Genomic DNA, 18,668 nt, shown 5'->3' on the forward strand with positions numbered 1-18,668 from the left:
TACAGAGTTGATGAAAGTCTTAAAGCAGCACAATGTAACTTTCAGCTTTTGTTGAGTTTGGCGGCTCCTTTGGACAAAAGTGGTAGTGCTTTACCAGAAAGAACACTACATTTCCCATGAGCACCAGCGCGTACTGCCGGAAAGATCCTGTCCCCGTCGCTGCATTTGTTTTGATAGTGAATGAAATAAGACGGGACAGACTTTCAAAACTACTTTTCTGTTTTCAGCGGTCGTTTGCATATGGTAAGTATTAGGGCCATGCAGGAGGAAAAATATTTGAGAGGGGAAGATTTTTTTTTATAGTCGAAATGTCGAGAAAAAAGTCGAAATGTTGAGAAAAAAGTTGAAATGAGAAAAAAGTTGAAATGTTGAGATTAATGTTGAAGCACAATTTCGAGAAAAAAGTCGAAATGTTGAGTAGAAAAAAGTCGAAATATCGAGAATAATGTTGAAGTAAAATTTCAAGAAAAAAGTCAAAATATTGAGAAAAAAGGGCGAAATTTTGACTTTATTCTTGAAATTGTATTTCAACATTAATCTCGACATTTCGACTTTTTTTCTCGACATTTCGACTTTTTTCTCGAAATTGTACTTCAACATTAATCTCGACATTTCAACTTTTTTTCTCAACATTTTGACTTTTTTCTCGAAATTGTACTTCAACATTAATCTCGACATTTCAACTTTTTTTCTCGACATTTCGACTTTTTTCTCGAAGTGCACAAAAAAAAAATAATCTTCCCCTCTCAAATATTTTTTCTCCTGCCTGGCCCTAATACTCTTCCGTATTTGCAGGATGGATAGCGTGGAAGTAATGTATCTATTTTTGGCTAAACAATATAATATGACGATGTTGAAAAACATTGAGTTCAACATGGTTTTATTAGTGAAGTCACCCCCGCCCCCCTGTCCTGTTACAGCAAGATAATGCGCCCCAAATTACTACTGCACCTTTTTCCTGTCACGTTTTTTAGAGGGACTTTGTCATAAATTAGTAGTTCAACATACTTACTGACAAAATAAAAAAATACTTTATAACCTGTGAATAACTGAATGTTTTGCAGATCAGCCCTGCACAATTTTACAGTTCTCAGGAAAAATAGTAGAAATGTTCTATACATTTTCTTTGCATTGCATTCTTTCCTCCAGTGCTGTAATTCTATTCAATTGTATTATTATTTTATAAAGCTTCCTCATTGCCAATTATTTTCTCAGTTAAAAACTTTATTTTCTTCGTTTTTTTCGCTGCTTTGGCCATGATACCGGCTTCTGCTGAGCTCTGCGCTCCACGCCCCGCCCAGCTTTCGTCTCGACTACGAATCGTGAAGGAGGGGGACGTGACGTATGCCGTAAAGCAGTCAAAGCCGTAAAAATGTGTAGTTTTTTAGTGTGGAAGGGTTCTTACCATGCACCTCAAAGTTACATAGTGCCAGTGAAGGCGATACAGACCCCTCAGACCATGACAGAGGTGTCATTAAACCTGTTGGAAGTTGATGTACCATCACAATGACTCTGGAAATATTATATTCAGTACTCGAGTTGTAAAAAAAAATCAGGGGGGATGGTGGATTTTATCATATGGGGACAGATAATTTGTGCTGATTAAAAATAATATAATATATTACAAATAATAGCACTGGCCAAAATACCTGCAGAAATACTGCAGGAATGACATAGCAGCAGTTAAATGCAGCCTTCTGTAAGCTTTAAATATCCACTGGGCTTACATCAAATACATCAAAACAACAATAAAAACAGTTTTCTGAACTTATCAATATGATTCTGTCCTTCACAGGATAAGTAAAATGGATTACTGCAAAAACTCAAAATCTTAACAAGAATATTTTTCTTATTTCTAGTTAAAATGTCTCATTTTAGTAAAAAAAAATTCATTACACTTAAAACAAGACTCATCACTGGAAAAAACAACAATTTTCTCCTGTTTCCAGTAGATTTTCACTTAAAATAAGTAGAAAAATCTGCATGTGGAACAAGATTTTATTGCTTGTAATGAGAAGATAAATCTTGTCCCACTGGCAGATTTTCCTACTTATTTCAAGTGAAAATTTACTTGAAACAGGTGAAAATTGTCAAATCGGTTATTTTTCTGGTGATGACTCTAAATGTTGAAATAGCAGTAAAACCACATTCATTGATGAAATGACATAAGGGATGGAAAGGGGGGGATGATTTTGACCGTTTTTACTTCAGGGGGGGATGCCATCCCCCCTCATCCCCCCTCAACTCGAGTACTGATTATATTAAGGTGGAAAAGTTACATAGTGCTGCTTTAAGTCCCAGTAAGGTACCATCAGATATAGCAAATACTTATTGAATATGTCATCATGTGAGACACCGGTGCAGTTTCAGACTGGTACCGTCGTGAAACACAGAACAATGCACTTCCACCGCAGCCCAGCCAGATTCTATCAGCGTGTCAGGATGACACCGAGCGATGAAAAATGCCACGCTCTTCAGAGTGAAAAGGATTTGTGAGTCAGCTGCACGTTCTTCCTCATTCAGGGGCATTCAACACGTCTTCTTACGCAGCACTAAGGTGTGTGAAGAATGCGTTCCGCGGAGCAGCTCCAGGACTTATCTGCAGCCAAGCAAACTGTACAATGAACACCATACACTGAGTAAATACTGTAAGCTTTAATCTCCCGACTCGCCACCATGCCTGAGATGTTTGTTCTGACTTCTGGCAGTTGTGGTATGACAAACTTGAGGATGCGAGAATATAATTAGTGTGGGGATTTTTTCTTTGTCTATTTTTTTTTAACATGGAAACCTTTAAGGAAGTAGACTTTTTTTAAACCCTGATGTCTACCTGTTGTCATGAAGCGTAAAAGTAAAAAACCTAACCCCGTTCAGCTCTCCTGACCCGCAGACCTTCCCAAACTTCCACCGCACATTTCTCAAGACACATTCCTACAGTTGTTTTGGCTCATTTAAGGGCAAACCACTCCGCTGCTTGTAAAAATATCTTCATATTTTGTAAAAAAAAAAAAAAAAAAAAAAAGAGTGAAACAAAGTTTATTTTCATTTTTTTTTTCAGTGTTTCTCTGGATTCATTGAAAACAATGGAAAAATGTTTCCTTTTCACATAAACTGAAAATTCCAAAGGAGAGACAGCATTGATAACTTATGCAATGATTCTTAAGATGAGTTTTTAGTCAATGTGCCTCATACCTACCATTATTGAAGGCACTATAGCTACAAGTGAACATTTGTTCTAAAGGAATGCAGAGTATGCAGGAGAGCGGGGGGATGGGAGGGGGACGGCAGCTCAGCTCAGTGCATACGACTCATTTTTCATGCCGTTTTTAAAACCATTTACAAAGCTATCTTCCACAAATGAATACAGACTTAAATGGGGAAAAGAAAATGTGAAGAAAATTCTCTGACATCATCAATGCATTTCTGGTCGTATAAGTGGATGTGAAGCACCGTACGAGTACTAAGCTTGTACTTACTGCAGTGAGTAACTTTAGATGCTTGTGGCACTGACATCAGGGGAATCTGACTCAGTAGCCACGCGGCTATTGAGTCAGATTATGACCCGTAACCCCGCAGATTTGCACAAAGCCCAAATATCACAAAAGAAAAGCTGTAATGGAAACTGCTCTAATTTGAAAAACAGTTGTTTTTCAGATGTGTCGATAATCCAGTTTATGGCTAAAGTGCCATGAAAACACTTTTTACACATTTCCACATCAGGATGTGTCGTAGCCAGTGAACCTAAAGTCATCAAAATCTAGGTTTCAGCTGTTTTTGGCCTCATTCAATATAGTTGTGCTATAAAACTACTATCATTGTGCATTACTGCATTACATAAGGTGTTTGCCTCTGAATAATCATTTGACTGATCAATAATTTTTGTCCATCTTATTCAAAATATATCTTTTATATCATATATCATTTTTTTTGAAGAGGACAAGATACGGAGAGTATGGAGAGAGGAGTTACACTCATCCAGGGAAAAATACAGTTCAATGGAAACAGCAACCGCTTCCTTAATCGCAAATTCTGAGGTCCGATTTTTCTTTTGCAAAAAAGTGTAATAGAAACGCGACTTATAATAAAAGAAAGGTTTCAACAAAAGAACATGTTTTACTTAATGGTTTGATGCATCTTTATGTGGTTGTGTTTTTCCCTTTATGATTAAAGATGTAGGGAAATAATTAGGGATGTCCCGATCAGGTTTTTTTGCCCCCGAGTCCGAGTCCGAGTCCTTTGATTTTGAGGACTTGCCGATACCGAGTCCCGATCCGATACTTTTATAAAACAATAAAAAATGAAGAAGAGAAAAGAAAATTATGCAGGATGACCCTTTTATTATATTTTAACATGTGTACTGTAAACTGAGCACATAGGAGGTAGGCAGCTTGAACATTCTTAAGTCAGTATAAAAAAAATTTCTTTTCTTTTTCTTTTTTTAGCATAGGGCTGCTTCAGCTTCAAAAAAAACAGGCGTGCTCTGCGCGCATGCGGTGTATGGCTGCCGCTCCGAGCCCACTACTCCACGTGTGCGTTGATTTATGGTCCCGCGTCACACCAACGCAGAGCCTTCCGCGACGCGGAACCATAATGTCGACGCCGCAGCTCCGCTTCAGTCCTGGGGCCTCATCTATAAAGCTTGCTTGCGCAGAAAAAGCGCCTGAAAGTTGCGGAAGCCACCATCTACGCAAAGCCTCGGATCTAAAAAGAAAAAACTAACCGATGGCTGCCGCTCCAAGCCCACTACTCCACGCCGAAGAGGAAAAAAGAAAGTGTTCTGATTAAAATAAGGAAAGTTGGACTACCGTATATAACAATTGCGTTCATAAGGATAAAGTTTTTAAAAAAAATAAAAATTAAAGAAATTGTCTCTTCTGCCCGTGTGTGTCTGCCTGTCATGCACGGGTACTTGGGCGCATGTTGTTTACTTTTAAGCCGGAATTATGGTTCTGCGTCACACCAACGCAGAGCCTACGCCGTAGGGTCTGGCGTAGGGTGCGCGTCGCCGCGAACCCTACGCTGTAGACTCTGCGTCGGTGCGACGCGGAACCATAAATCAACGCACACGTGGATGTCGGCGCCAGTGAGTATTTTCACCGGACATTTTGACCGGAGAGATTATAAAATACCGGACTTCGGCATATTTTACCGGACAAAGTCCGGCAATTACCGGACAACGGAAACCCTGATATATATATATATATATATATATATATATATATATATATATATATATATATATATATATATATATATATATATATCCGATTCCTGATCGGCTCATAACGTCCGAGTCCGGATCGAGTCTGCAATCACGTGATCGGCCCCGATTTCCGATCACGTGATCGGATCGGGACAACTCTCGAAATAATGCTCCATTTTCTCCCCTTTATTTTCAAGAGAAAAATTATTTCTTCTGAATGAATAGTCTGAAAACATTTAGCACTACATTATTTAGTATTTTGATCAATTTAATGCGATTATCCCGCTCCAGCATTCTCACTTGCATAATAGTTGTATTGAATATTACTCAGCGTTGAGTTATCAGCAGCGTGAGTTGAAGGAACTGTGAGGAGACACAGATGCTGATCCAGTGAGTTGGTGTAAGTACATTAACTGCGCTCCAACACAAGATTTAAGAGCAGAGCTGAAATCAGCTTCATTATAATATCTTTATGTGTCTTCCGCCGTCTTGTTTTAGTAACAAACATATAGTTTATAAATATAAACCTGTTGAAGCATAGTGGCTACAACAGTGGTGAGCTACAGAATTCGAAAGCCATTTTCCAAAATATGGAGGGAAGCTTTCGTTCTTCAATGGACATGACCGTCACTCAACATTAAAGGATTTTCTGCTGGCTATGTACTTAAATGCATTCTGAAGGGAACAAATTAAAATGTATTCATGAGCAAATAATTATATTTGGAGAGAAAAAAATTCAATAATTCATGCATGAAATTGTAACAATGTGGCATAGTGCTTTGACAAAAAAAGCATATTAAGTAAAAGTGTAAAATTACTGTATATGTGTCCTATCTTTTACAATAAATCAGATGTCCACTGATAATTTAGATAATATGTCAACTCATAACCCAAATGCTTAACGGTAATGGACTGGGATGAACAAATATGAATGTCGGACTTGCATACGGACATGACTTGAGTGGTTGCCAACTTTTTTTCCCCCTTTTATTGAGTTACACAAAGAGGCTACGGTGCCATCTCTGAAAGGGATTCCCTTCAACTCCTTTTTCTTTTTTTTTTATCTCCAAATGATTTAATTTCATCCATGAATGTGGTGAATTGATTAGATTCTGAAGATTTTATTCCAGACTAATAGAGAGACTTGTGTGTAAAAATGCTGCTGCTGGAGGAAATACTGCGTCTGTTCACGGACAAAACCTCATGCTTTTGTTGCTCCTCATCACTGCTTCATGTTCAAAGTTTACAAATGCTCTGCCACAACAAGAGTAGTAGATTAAATATAATGAATTGTTTTTATTTCAATCCCTTAGCATGTAAATTGTGAATACGCAGGTTTTTTTTCTTTCTAAAACCATAAACGCATACTGATGACGCCTCTTATCCATCGTTAGAAATGTGAGGGTTTTGTAATGTAACAGTCTACTTTATATTTTCATTGTAAATAGGAGCCCACAGTTTGAAGTAGGGCTGCACGATTAATCGTTAAAAAATCGCGATCTCGATTCATGCTTGAACGCAATCTCATTTCCAAATGACGACGATTTAAAAATTAAAAAAAAAAAAAAAAAAAAATGGATGTTTATTGTTTTTATGTTCAATGTCAGCTGTTACAAAGTTGATGCCAGTCTTTTATCAGGCACCATCATATTTTTTGTAACGTTTACCTTTTGTATCGGCAGCTTCTTAGTAGCAGCAAAAGGCAATGGGGGGTTCATCCCAGCCAGAGGAATAATTTGTTGCCTCAGAACTACAGGATCTGTTACAAGTCCCCTTTCTGAAAGGGTGTTCAACTCAGGGAGGAACAAATATTGTTCAAAATTGTTATTATTGTTTAAATTATTCAAAGGTTTGTGTAAAGAAGACAGATGTTTATTGTTATTTTATTTTTGTTCAGCTGTTGCAAAGTTAAAGTAATAAGTGCAATAAATTTTATATTGGAAAAAAATCGTGAGAGAATTGTGATCTCAATTCTAAGCAAAAAAATCGTGATTCTCATTTTGTCCAGAATCGTGCAGCCCTAGTTTGAAGTGTAAAGAGAGTTGTGTTTTTACTGAGCGTTTTTACGGAGTGGGCACAGGTAGACGACACCATTGTTCCCAACTGGACGGGGATGGATTGACGTTATTTGTGTATTAGTTTATAAACAGTTTCACTTTCAAGGCTTTGATGTGTTTTCTTTGCTTCCTTTTACTTTTGCTTTGCTTTACCTGGTTTATGGTGAACCTTACTTCCTGCTTTAAAATTATTTTCCCCAGTGAGTCACTTGCTGCTGTCGTGTGCTCTAGTTTAACTGCCTCCACCTGTGTCTCATCAGCGCCTGAGTGTGTACAGCTGTGTTTCCTTGGCTCGCTTTCCCTCACTTCTCCTGACACTTCATGTCTTGTCTGAAGTTTTTGGAGTTACTCATTAAACTGCTTTGGAGTCATTTTTTGTAAAATAAAAGGATGATGTTCTGTGCTTCTGTCTCCTGTTCTCCTGCATTTGGATGACCTACACACCAAATCCCAACATTTACTGCATCAATCATGATGTTTACATGCACTAAGAGAAGGTCGAATTATTGCCTTAGTCTGGAGTTTTAAAAACTATGTATACACCTTAGTCGGGCTGTAGTCAGGGGAATCAATTGGGTATGCCAAGGTATGGCAGCCGCCACACCTTGGCTTCAGGGGAAAATGTAAATGTTTTTTTTTTTTTTAATAAATTCATGGAATTACTCTGGAATTACATGGAATTATTAACAACATAATTGATTTCACTAGGTATTATCTTTCCCAACACTTGTACCCCCCCCACCCCATATCTTGAAATGTGATGTCCCAGCATCCCTGACGACGGTGGTCGCTAGATCAATGTCGTTTTTAGCGTGCTTTGCAGTGTTAATAATTTACAAAATTGAAAAGGAAGCAGGCAACCCTGCAAATTCTTTTTTCAAAAAAAGAAGGCAAGTGATGGGTCCAATTTTGTCCCGGCAGCTGAGGGAGAAGGAACAGGTAGGGAAAGTGGGAGTCATAGTGAATGAAGTGAACAGAATGAGTTAAATTGCGTTTGTCAGATACGCTATTTCTGTCGCTTGCTGTCCATGGTGCCGAAAACGGATGCGTATTGCGTAAAGGTGCATTGACTGAATTGATCAACACTGTGATGAGTATTTGGTGGGCATGTTGATTCATACTGTAGCGAAGTTCAGTGACTCGTAACCTTGCCATACCTTAGCTTTGACTGAATTGACGCCATTGGCTGTAGTCGAACCGAACTGGAGTTCTTGAAATTTGCTATTAGAGCCAGATAATGCGGTTCTAAATTAAGTTACTGCAGCATGTTTACGTAAACCGCAGTTAGCTGAGCTATTGACCGGCCTGAGACAGATGAGATCGCAGAAGCGGTAATAACTACAGTCACGGCATGACAACGAGACAGTAGCGGAAAAAGAGGAAGAATTTGTGTGCATCATACGTGCAACACGATCAGGCTTAGTATGTACGATATGTAGAGTTATAGCATCGTTGGCGTGTTGTTGTCCTCCTTCTATGCCTGCTTCCAATCTCCTGCGCTTATTTCCTAATTGTTCTAACTAAGCGGAAGAATGCCAACGCGAAAGGGCGTGTAGCGCCACCTAGTGTGGCGAAGTCGAACGCCCCTCACTCAATAATTGGATTCTCTCCTCGCGCATGTACATTCTGATTTCTCGGAAACTCCAGTTAAATCCTTAGCTCGATTATACCCAATAGCTCGATTTAGATGTGCATGTAGCTATACAGACTGTCTTTGGAGATAAATAAAAGTACTTTGGAACAGAATTTATAAGACTACGCTCACACTGCCAGTCCAAATCCAATTTTTAGAATATTCTAACAGCATCCTGTCTGTTTACATTATATAGTAGATCAGATCTGATCTGTGTGTCCATGCTGATGTCCCCTTATCCATGTGGTTATGTGGTTTCTAAAGCCGTGTTTTCACTACCAGGAGTTCAGGGCAAACTGGCCAGACAGAAACCTCTAACAGGGTTGACTGTCTCTTCAAGCCCTTCAGACGGCGTGTCTCCACTACAATCCTGGTCCTCGAGGGCCGGTGTCCCTGCAGGTTTTAGATGTTTCCCTGCTTCATTGCACCATGATACAAGTGACTGTGTCATTAACAGAATTGTGCAGCCCTGGATGACAAGCTGATGACGATGATTAATTAGAATCAGGTGTGTTAGTGCAGGGAAACATCTAAAACATGCAGGGACACCGGCCCTCCAGGACCAGGATTGCCCACCCCTGCAGCGCCACACAAGCACTTTTGACTGAAGAAAATAGCACAGCGTGGCAGTAATGCACGTTTTTTGCTGTTCACAAAACCACCAGCAGCCTTGAAGGAAACGAAAAAAGAAGAATGCGGCAAAAGAATAAAGTGAAAAAAGAAAAACATAAGCAATGGATGCTAGTTGCATTTTCTTTTTGTTTTGTTTTTTTCAAACGTACACTGCGGTCGTAGAGAATGATATTAAAAGAATCCCCCGGCTGTACCTCTACAATGGCGTAGTATACCAACGAGACCTGAACCAACTCGCTGGTCCATCAATCATTTTTTCCTGTAATCTCCAACTTCTTCAAATGCACTCATAGCAAATGGTCCAAATGGTAGAAATGAGTTGTGAGCACATGATTTATGTTCACTTGAGAGTGCTGGCCGTAATTCAAACATCCCAATCAGCAGAGACCCCCACTAGGAGGTTCCTGTTGCACAACCTGAGTACTTCTCCTGCTACAGATGTTGTTCTCCCTCTAAAGGTTCTTAAAGGCCACATTTACTGGGCCATTCCTGGTAATAATGGAGACACACGCAAACGGCCCGAACTCGAAAAATCTACCCGGAACGCCCATTTGTGGAAACGTGCCTTATGGTGACTTACATGCACAGAAGAGATGCAAAACAGAACAAATATGGAGGGATGTGAACTGGATTTGCTACTCTAGCAAATGATTATGTGGAGCAGCAGTGGGATGTTTCTGTGCAATTGATATGAAGTGAATTTGAAACCACCTCTGTATTTACTTTCCAGTTTGGAAAACTTAAATACCATGTGGTTTTTGACTATTTAGATTGTCAAAAATGTGTCCAGATACAATCTGGACACAGTGTGAACATAGCAAGTCACCACCACGGTACAGTAGGTCTTGATACGTTTTCTCATGTGGCCTTCAAAAGCTGTCCCACAGTGTGACTGAACAAAGACAGTAAAGAGAGGAATTTGTTGTGGGTAAACGTGAGGTGGGTCAAGTTAGTCAAACAGGTGAGGTTGGAGTTCCCCTGTTTCCATCAACCAACGTGTTCTTTTGTTGGGACTAGGGATGGGTGATATGGACTAAAAAATGTATCACGATAATTTCTGGCATTTATCCCCATAACGATAAAAATGACGATAAAAAAAATACCAATACAAAAAGTGTCATCAAAGGGAATCTTTCTTTCTTTCTTTCTTTCAGGCTCATTTCTTTCTTTCCTTCTTTCTTTCTTTCAGGCTCATTTCTTTCTTTCTTTCTTTCTTTCTTTCGGGCTCATTTCTTTCTTTCTTTCTTTCTTTCTTTCTTTCTTTCTTTCTTTCTTTCTTTCTTTCTTTCTTTCTTTCTTTCTTTCTTTCTTTCTTTCTTTCTTTCTTTCTTTCTTTCTTTCTTTCTTTCCTTTTTCTTTCTTTCAGGCTCATTTCTTTCTTTCTTTCTTTCTTTCTTTCTTTCTTTCTTTCTATCAGGCTCATTTCTTTCTTTCTTTCTTTCTTTCTTTCTTTCTTTCTTTCTTTCTTTCTTTCAGGCTCATTTCTTTCTTTCTTTCTTTCTTTCTTTCTTTCAGGCTCATTTATTTATTTATTTATTTCTTTCCTCTTTCTTTCCTTTTTCTTTCTTTCAGGCTCATTTCTTTCTTTCTTTCTTTCTTTCTTTCTTTCTTTCTTTCTTTCTTTCTTTCTTTCAGGCTCATTTCTTTCTTTCTTTCTTTCTTTCTTTCTTTCCTTCTTTCTTTCTTTCAGGCTCATTTCTTTCTTTCTGTCTTTTTTTCTCATTTCCTCAATTTATCGTTTTTATCGTGAGATGACAAATTCTTACCGTGGGGAATTTTTATGACGGTTTATCGTGAACGGTAAAATATCGCCCATTCCTAGTTGGGACCAGCTGAAAAGCTGTTCCTGTGGTTTTCTAAACACGTAGAAAGGGTTGTTTCTGAGAGGCTGTTTGTCTCGTCGCACAAGACGTGCTGCTAATCACAAAGAAAACCACTGTGGGCAGAGACAGCGCTGCCTGCAACGTAGCTCACACATACTGAAAATGTGAATATAAATGTAATGTATCTTCCCATTAGTGCTTTTTTGCATATTTTCTTGGCATAATTATACTAATTTGTTTAAATGAGCTTATGTGAAAATGGAATTATATAGTTTATATTCATAACTATGCATGTCTTCAAACCACTTTGGAACGAAAACACACACACGTGAAGATGAACCAGGTGTTGACATCATCGCTTAGCTTATAATTAACAAATCCTCACATGCAGACATCAGACAATGTAGACTAACATGAAGTAGGCAAAGCCTCAGTGACAAACATCAGGGTTATTCACATATTTTCCAGCAGTTTGTAATGCCATGAGTCACAACCTCTACATGTGGGCATGACGGTCACATGCACCCAACCACCCTGCCACAAAACAAAACATTCACAAGGCGATAAGGTGTGGTTGTCTTTAAAATATGCAAATGATTGCTAGTAATGACAGCAAAAGCCACAAGCATTACATCAACGTTCAGGATCAAATCATGCATTTAAACATTTATCTGTCTTTAGATCACATTGTAGTGCAGGGTGTTGGTTTCCTACGTGCACCTTTTGAGAAAAAGGTTGTGGTTCACTGTGAGTCTCAAATCATAGCTTTTATTTAAAACCACAGTTACGTCCTTACAGATTTGTTTTTACATGAGCATATTCCACCACGTTTTCTTTCCTTTTAGTAATAAAAACCCACTTGCTTACTGTATATAGACAGAAAACCACAAGACAGAAGCAGCACGTAGCATGAGTAACTCCAACTCTGTCCTTTTCTCGGTGTCTCAGTGGAGAAATAAAAGAGACAAAAATAAACGCCTACTCCAAATGACATTATGGTATGATTTCATAGCACCTGATGAATAGGGGCCGTTGTTAATGGGGAAGCAAATACCCCACATGTTTTTGTGATGGCTCAGGGAAACACTCAGCACGACGCAGGCCAAGGTTCTCCCTCCTCCAGCCAGAGGAATGGCTAAACAACTCACTCCCCCTGTAAGACGTACAGTAGAGTCCTGTGTAGGCGTCTTTGTCTGCATCAGTCTTTTAGTTGCACAGCAGCGTTAGACCAAAGTAGCAACGGTGGCACTTTTTAATTCCCCATCAAACAGCTAAATAAGACGGAAAGACAAAATCGTTGGCCATAACACATGGTTGAAAAATGCCACACTGGTGCCTCGCCGGGCACCTTTGGGTAAATAATAATTATAAATCAATGGAGCCATAACTTTTCAACAACAACCCACTGTCAGTGTTTGTCTCAGGCCACGTTTACACATAGCCGGGTATTTACAAAAACGGATATTTTCCCCTCTTCGTTTTCAAAAATATCCTCGTTTACACGAACCCGCATGAAAACGCTGTTAAGTTGCTATGAGCAGCCAAACCTGCAGGGGGCAGTGTAACGAGAAGCGTAAAGTCATGCAAGCCGATCGGAATCCTGGAAAAAAACATCAACAAATGACATGTGTGCCTGAATAATATGGTTCCGCGTTAAATCGATGGCGTAGCCTACGTACTACGCCGTAGGCTCTGCGTTGGTGTAACGCGGAACCATAAATCAGCCTTGACTGCCAGTTACTTCCAAGACGGAACGAGAGTCTTTCGTTTGGAGTGACAGAGAAGTGGAGTTACTTTTAAGTGTGACATTAGAATATAAAACAGTTAAAATACAAGAAAATATTGACGGTGGCCAAACAAATTGTAAACACAGGTCGCACAAATGATGCTGGTGACGTTTCTGTAGCATAATATGACGTTCTGAGCCTAAATCTCCGTTTTACTCCGTTTTCCTCCGTTTTCCTCCGTTTTCCTCCGTTTACAAGCAAACGTGAAAACAGAGTTTTTGAAAATCTCCACTTTGGCCGGAGTTTTCAGAAATGATCGTTTTTGGTGACTTTGAGCTCTGTTTGCGTGTAAACGAACGGCCAAAACGCATGAAAACGCCTCAGTTTTTGCTCCGTGTAAACGGGGCCTCAGTTTTCAAACAAAATCAAAGCCATCAAACCAAGCAGGGGTAAAACAAAAGACAACGTAAGTCAACAGTCTCTAATCAAGCATCCGCTGCTCTCATGTTCTTTTGTGCACTAGATGTTGAGCTGTGACGTGTGTCCTAAAATAGCAGTGCTCATGGTAGCAGCTTGTTGCTAAAGCTCTTTTGATTGTTACTAGCTTGTTACCCTGAGCATCATCTTCACAACACAGTGATTTAGCAACGGAGTATCTTCCGTCAGCAGCGTCACACAGACGGCTAGGAGATCCTTCCTCCCACAGCAATAACCATCTACAATGGATCTCTGAGGAGACTGAAATTTTAACTACTGCAATAATACATTTCTCTGCAGATTAGTCAAGAGTTTTGAACTGGACTGAATTGAATTGATGATGGAAAACATTGGGTGTTAAGAAAACTGTTTTCTTCCCTTGTATTTTGTTTGAAGCACTTTATAATACCACTTTATTTATTTAGTATTCTACTACGGAGCCAATATAAAGCAATTTACAGCCAATATTCTATGTTACTTTCTTTTTACCTATACGTCAATCTAGTAAGGGGGGCACTTCTTGTTTTCTTCAGCATTTGGAGTTTCTGTAACAAAAAGCAATTTCCCCTCAGGGATAGATTGAGTAATTCTGATTCTGATTTTGAAAGAGAAAGCATCATAGCTAAGCAAGAAGACCACGTAAATCCACTACTGCTTATGATTTAAATAAATGTTCACAACAGCACCACGTAGAAGGTTGTAAGAATGATAATACCTTAGTATTTGTGATTCCTTTGGGCAAACACAGACAACAGGACATGTTGTTAGTGCTTGCATGTTTATACCAGAATCAGCTAGGAAACCTATAGCATAATTTATAAATATCAGGTTTTACTGTCTCAGCTCAAAATGCAAACATTTCTCTTTGCTTGATCTTAAACACAAAATAACATCTCCTATAAATAGATGTACTCTGTTTTCCACACATTATGCCAATGTTGAGAATAACAAGGCAGTGCAAAGGCTGTTTGATTAAAAAACTGACTTGATTGGAAAAACTTTAACTTCCTCCACTGTCAACGACAAGCATCACATAGAGCGCCACAAAATAATTTCAAGAATGTATCTTAAATCTGATATTTAGAGAACAGCCCGTAACAAGAACAACAAAACAACATTTTCTCTCTTTATCTGTCCTTTAACAGTTCACTGACTTCCACAACCTGTGCATTCCAGCTCCACCTGAACTCACCTGTGTGCTGGAAAGCATCCTTGAGGCTGAGCAGCACATCCGCAAACCCCCTCACATCATTCACCAGCTGCATCACGTAGTCGGGGTCGACCCCCGGAGCCCCCATCAAGCGGGTGGAGAGCCCCGCATTGTGCAGAGGGTTGGGGTTCTTGGTGCTTCGCCCCCTGGCCCAGGTGTTGGCGGATCTGGCCGGCAGAGGCTCCGGCTCCAGCTCGGGTCTGGACTGGTGCCGTGGCGGCCCCTGTGCTTGCTTTGTCCCAAAGCCACCAGTGCTGCTGCTCTTCCGCAGCATCCCAGCAGCTGGAGCAGCTGGAGCAGCTGGAGTTACAATCTCCCAGCTATCCAGCTAACCCCTGAACTCACCACGATGCTCTCGCCTCTGGACGGCTGCAAAACAGAGAGGAAATGTGGATTTGATTTGATTTATTTTACTTTTGTACATGTAAAAAAAAAACACTTCAAGAGAGGTTTAAGAAACAAAACAAGAAAACAAAGAATTTCATCCTTTAACACTTGATATCTTAACAAATGGATGAAAAGGGTGTCTATGGTAAACTGTAGTAAACTTTTAATATAATGTATAAATACAACTTTTAACCCAACTCTATGTCTATAATACAATATTATCATATGTATTCCTATCATAATAATGTCCTGACTAACTGCTGGGTTTACTGTATCAAATCAAATCAAACCAAATTTTATTTATATAGCACCTTTCATCCAGGTACATGAAATACAAGGTGCTTTGACATTTTGACTGAAAAATAAGCATAATAAACAAATAAATAAAAACTGGGAGACCAAAAAATAAAAACTGGGAGACCAATGCAGCCTGACATACAATATAGAATATATAAAATTTATAAAAAGATAAAAGTTCAAGGATTAAGGCTAAAAAATAATCAGTCCACAACAATAAAAAATAATAAAAACATTATAAGAGATAGATAAATAAATAAAACAGATATACAAAATAAAATCCCGTTTATTTCCTTTAGAATTTAAATAAACATATTTACATAATGTTTTGCGTGGCATTATACCTTTTATTTATTTTAGTTTGGCAGTTTCTGACGTTAAAAAAGGGTTTGATGTTAGCCAACTTAGTTAATATAACGTTTATAACGTAACATTAGTTAAGTATCAAAATTATACGTACATATATATTCATTTATTTCTACAAAACAGCTCTATACACATTAAACAGCCAGTACAAAGTAAGATCAGGGGATTTTATTCACCACAGTCTCACATAAAAGCAAATTGCGCCACTTCAGTTCGTAAAGTTTAAAACGAAAAAAAAAAAACAACCAAAAACCCCCCAAAAACTTACAAATAAAAACGTGCAACCCCGGTCATAATCAGCTTTGCTGCTACAGTCAAAACACGCTTTTGCAAAACTCACCTTCTCCGCAGTATACTGACATAGTGGCCAAAATATCCAAACATGCAATTTCTAGTCAGTCGGAAAATGTGAAAACCCTAAAGTATCCATGAGGCAAAAAGTAAGTCCAACAAAGGCAGAAAGTTGATCGCATCGACTCACTGTACATGGAAAAGTAGCTGACTCTCTGCAACTCTCTCAAGTCAATATCATTTACCAGTAGGTTGGTCACGTGGGCAATGTGCTGCGTTTTCATTGGATGAATTCAATCGGTGGGAAGCGCTGGTGATGCCTTCAAGGATCAACGGACGTTTTTTAATTAAAGGTTTTGAGCGACAGCAAACGACAGATCAGCTGGAATTACGTTGTATTAGGATCACATAATGTCATTTATTTTTTAATAATAGAGGCTGAATTTCAGTGTGTGCTTCGAACCAACGTTTTAACTTGATGCCTCGCTTAAATCATCGATACAGTTAGGTCAGTGTGATGATTGCGCGAATGTCGCCTGAAGTTAGATTGAACGGATGGTCCCTGAATGCGCCCAATACACGCGTTTCTCATGACATCTACTAGTAACACAAGTCGCGTTTGTTGACATTTTCCTTGAGGAAAAAGAAAATTATAATGCATAAATTCCAAGAGCTTATATGGATCCCTACTTCACTTAATGTAAAGAAAAAATATATTTAATTTTATCAACCTGATACTGCAACCTGCCTTCGACTCTATAGTGATGGATGTGTCATATGATACATTAATTTCTGAGACCATTGAACCAGCCAGTCAGATGAAAATACATACATTAAAAAGTTTCATACAAAATTTAATAAAATAAGATTTATAAAAAACAAACAAACGTACAGTTACCCAATTATGTCATAATCATACACAAATGTTTACAAACTGTTTAAGAAAAGTTCGGGGTATTTTTACTTTGAATATATAATGAACAGTTAAGTTATGATTGTGTATTATTTCATATGTCAGGGAGAAAAGGTTTAATCATCTGATTTATGTCATGTATCATATTTAGAATTATTTTAGAATAATGAACACACTTGCTCCTTTCCTGCAAAGCAAGAAATGAATAATATATATATATATATATATATATATATGTCACATATACACACACATTTTTTTTTAAGTTCATAATCCAGAGTCAAATAACTAAAATTGTCCCAAATAAGAACCAAAACAAAACTACTGGCACTCATACTGCCATCTAGTGTACATATACAGCCAAAGAACCTCCTGGAAATCTAACAATATCCGTTAAAAGTCTGGTTAAAAGTGGGGTGAATATATACACTCTTGTTCATTTTTTCCCCCTTTTCTTAAAATCACAATGTATGTATGTGGTTTGTGAAATTGTACAAGTCCAGTGGAACAAAAACAAATATGTCAATTTACATGGTTAATCAGGATTTGTCTTTATTTTCAATATACAAAAAAGATGAATGTATTTTCATCTAGTTTATATTTCTAAGCATTTCAATGCACAGATAAAGTTACCATTCGTACTGATTTACCACACAGTCGCGCGCACACGCACACAGGTCACATAAACAGGGAAGGTCACACGATTCAAACATCCATTACACTGTGAGAAACAATATGCTGACTGTAAATCAAAATAAAAAGGATTTTGTTTTCACAGGATTCACACATGAAAAGGAAGAAACCCTTTACATTTATCAAGTAAATATTTACACAATAACTGATAGATTTTTTTTTCTTTCTTTCTTTTTGTCGAAGATGAGACTGACTCCGTGTTAGTGTTACTGAAGGAGGTACTGCATGAGGTAACAGGGTTTTGTTTTTTTTTTTTTTTTCGGTTCAGAAGAGCTGGGTGTAAGACAGCATTTGGAGGCAACAACCGATCACTGCACATTGTCTCGCGTGACCGGTGTTTCTCTGGCACAATTTGTGAAAGCACCTGGGCCACGTTCAGCATGCGCACAAAAGTTCAACCCGCTGCATTTTCTCCCCCACATCAGGAGACTTGGACCTTCAGAGCCTGATCCAGGTGTGATGAGATGCAATATGTTGATCTGCAGTAGAGAAACTGCTAAGTCACAGCTGAGTTGAATGACTTAAACCATGATAGTTAAATGACTATTGCTGTGTAGTAAATATTGCTGGCCCCTTGGACACGCCGCTGTTCACGTGAATCCTGACAGTGCTGCATCAGTCAGTCATGTCATTACAAACACAATGATGGTTTCCAAACACAAAACACTGTTTGGCTTTTTTTTTCTTTTTTTTTTTACCCCCCCACCCCCGAAAAGTCCTTTACAAAACTGAACATCAGCAAGAGCTACAGATCACTGTTGAAATCACTATCTTTCCACACCACTAATCAAAGCACAACAGATGAGCCTGTGTGTTGTCCAACGTGACTAAACTATCACTAAAACAGGTCAGAACATCACATCAGCAGGTTAATATTTAGGCAATACTGTTCAAAACAAATGGCCAATCACAGAAGCTGCCTGCACCAAACCAAAACAAATATGTGGGTTTTTAAATT

The 18,668-nt window shown here is 38.6% G+C and overlaps 1 protein-coding gene across 1 annotated transcript in view; it reads right to left on the minus strand.

Annotated features, from left to right (window-relative positions):
• The window catches only part of LOC133452444 (rho GTPase-activating protein 29-like), a 59,641-nt gene extending 43,340 nt beyond the window's left edge, over positions 1–16,301 (minus strand). The window contains 2 exon segments of the mRNA XM_061731752.1: positions 14,746–15,132; positions 16,154–16,301. Of these exon segments, the coding sequence (XP_061587736.1) occupies positions 14,746–15,037 (292 nt within the window). The 5' untranslated portion in view covers positions 15,038–15,132; positions 16,154–16,301.
• Positions 16,302–18,668: the final 2,367 nt, after the last annotated feature.

Source organism: Cololabis saira, chromosome 10 (assembly GCF_033807715.1).
Source record: "Cololabis saira isolate AMF1-May2022 chromosome 10, fColSai1.1, whole genome shotgun sequence".
Lineage (NCBI taxonomy): Eukaryota > Metazoa > Chordata > Actinopteri > Beloniformes > Belonidae > Cololabis > Cololabis saira.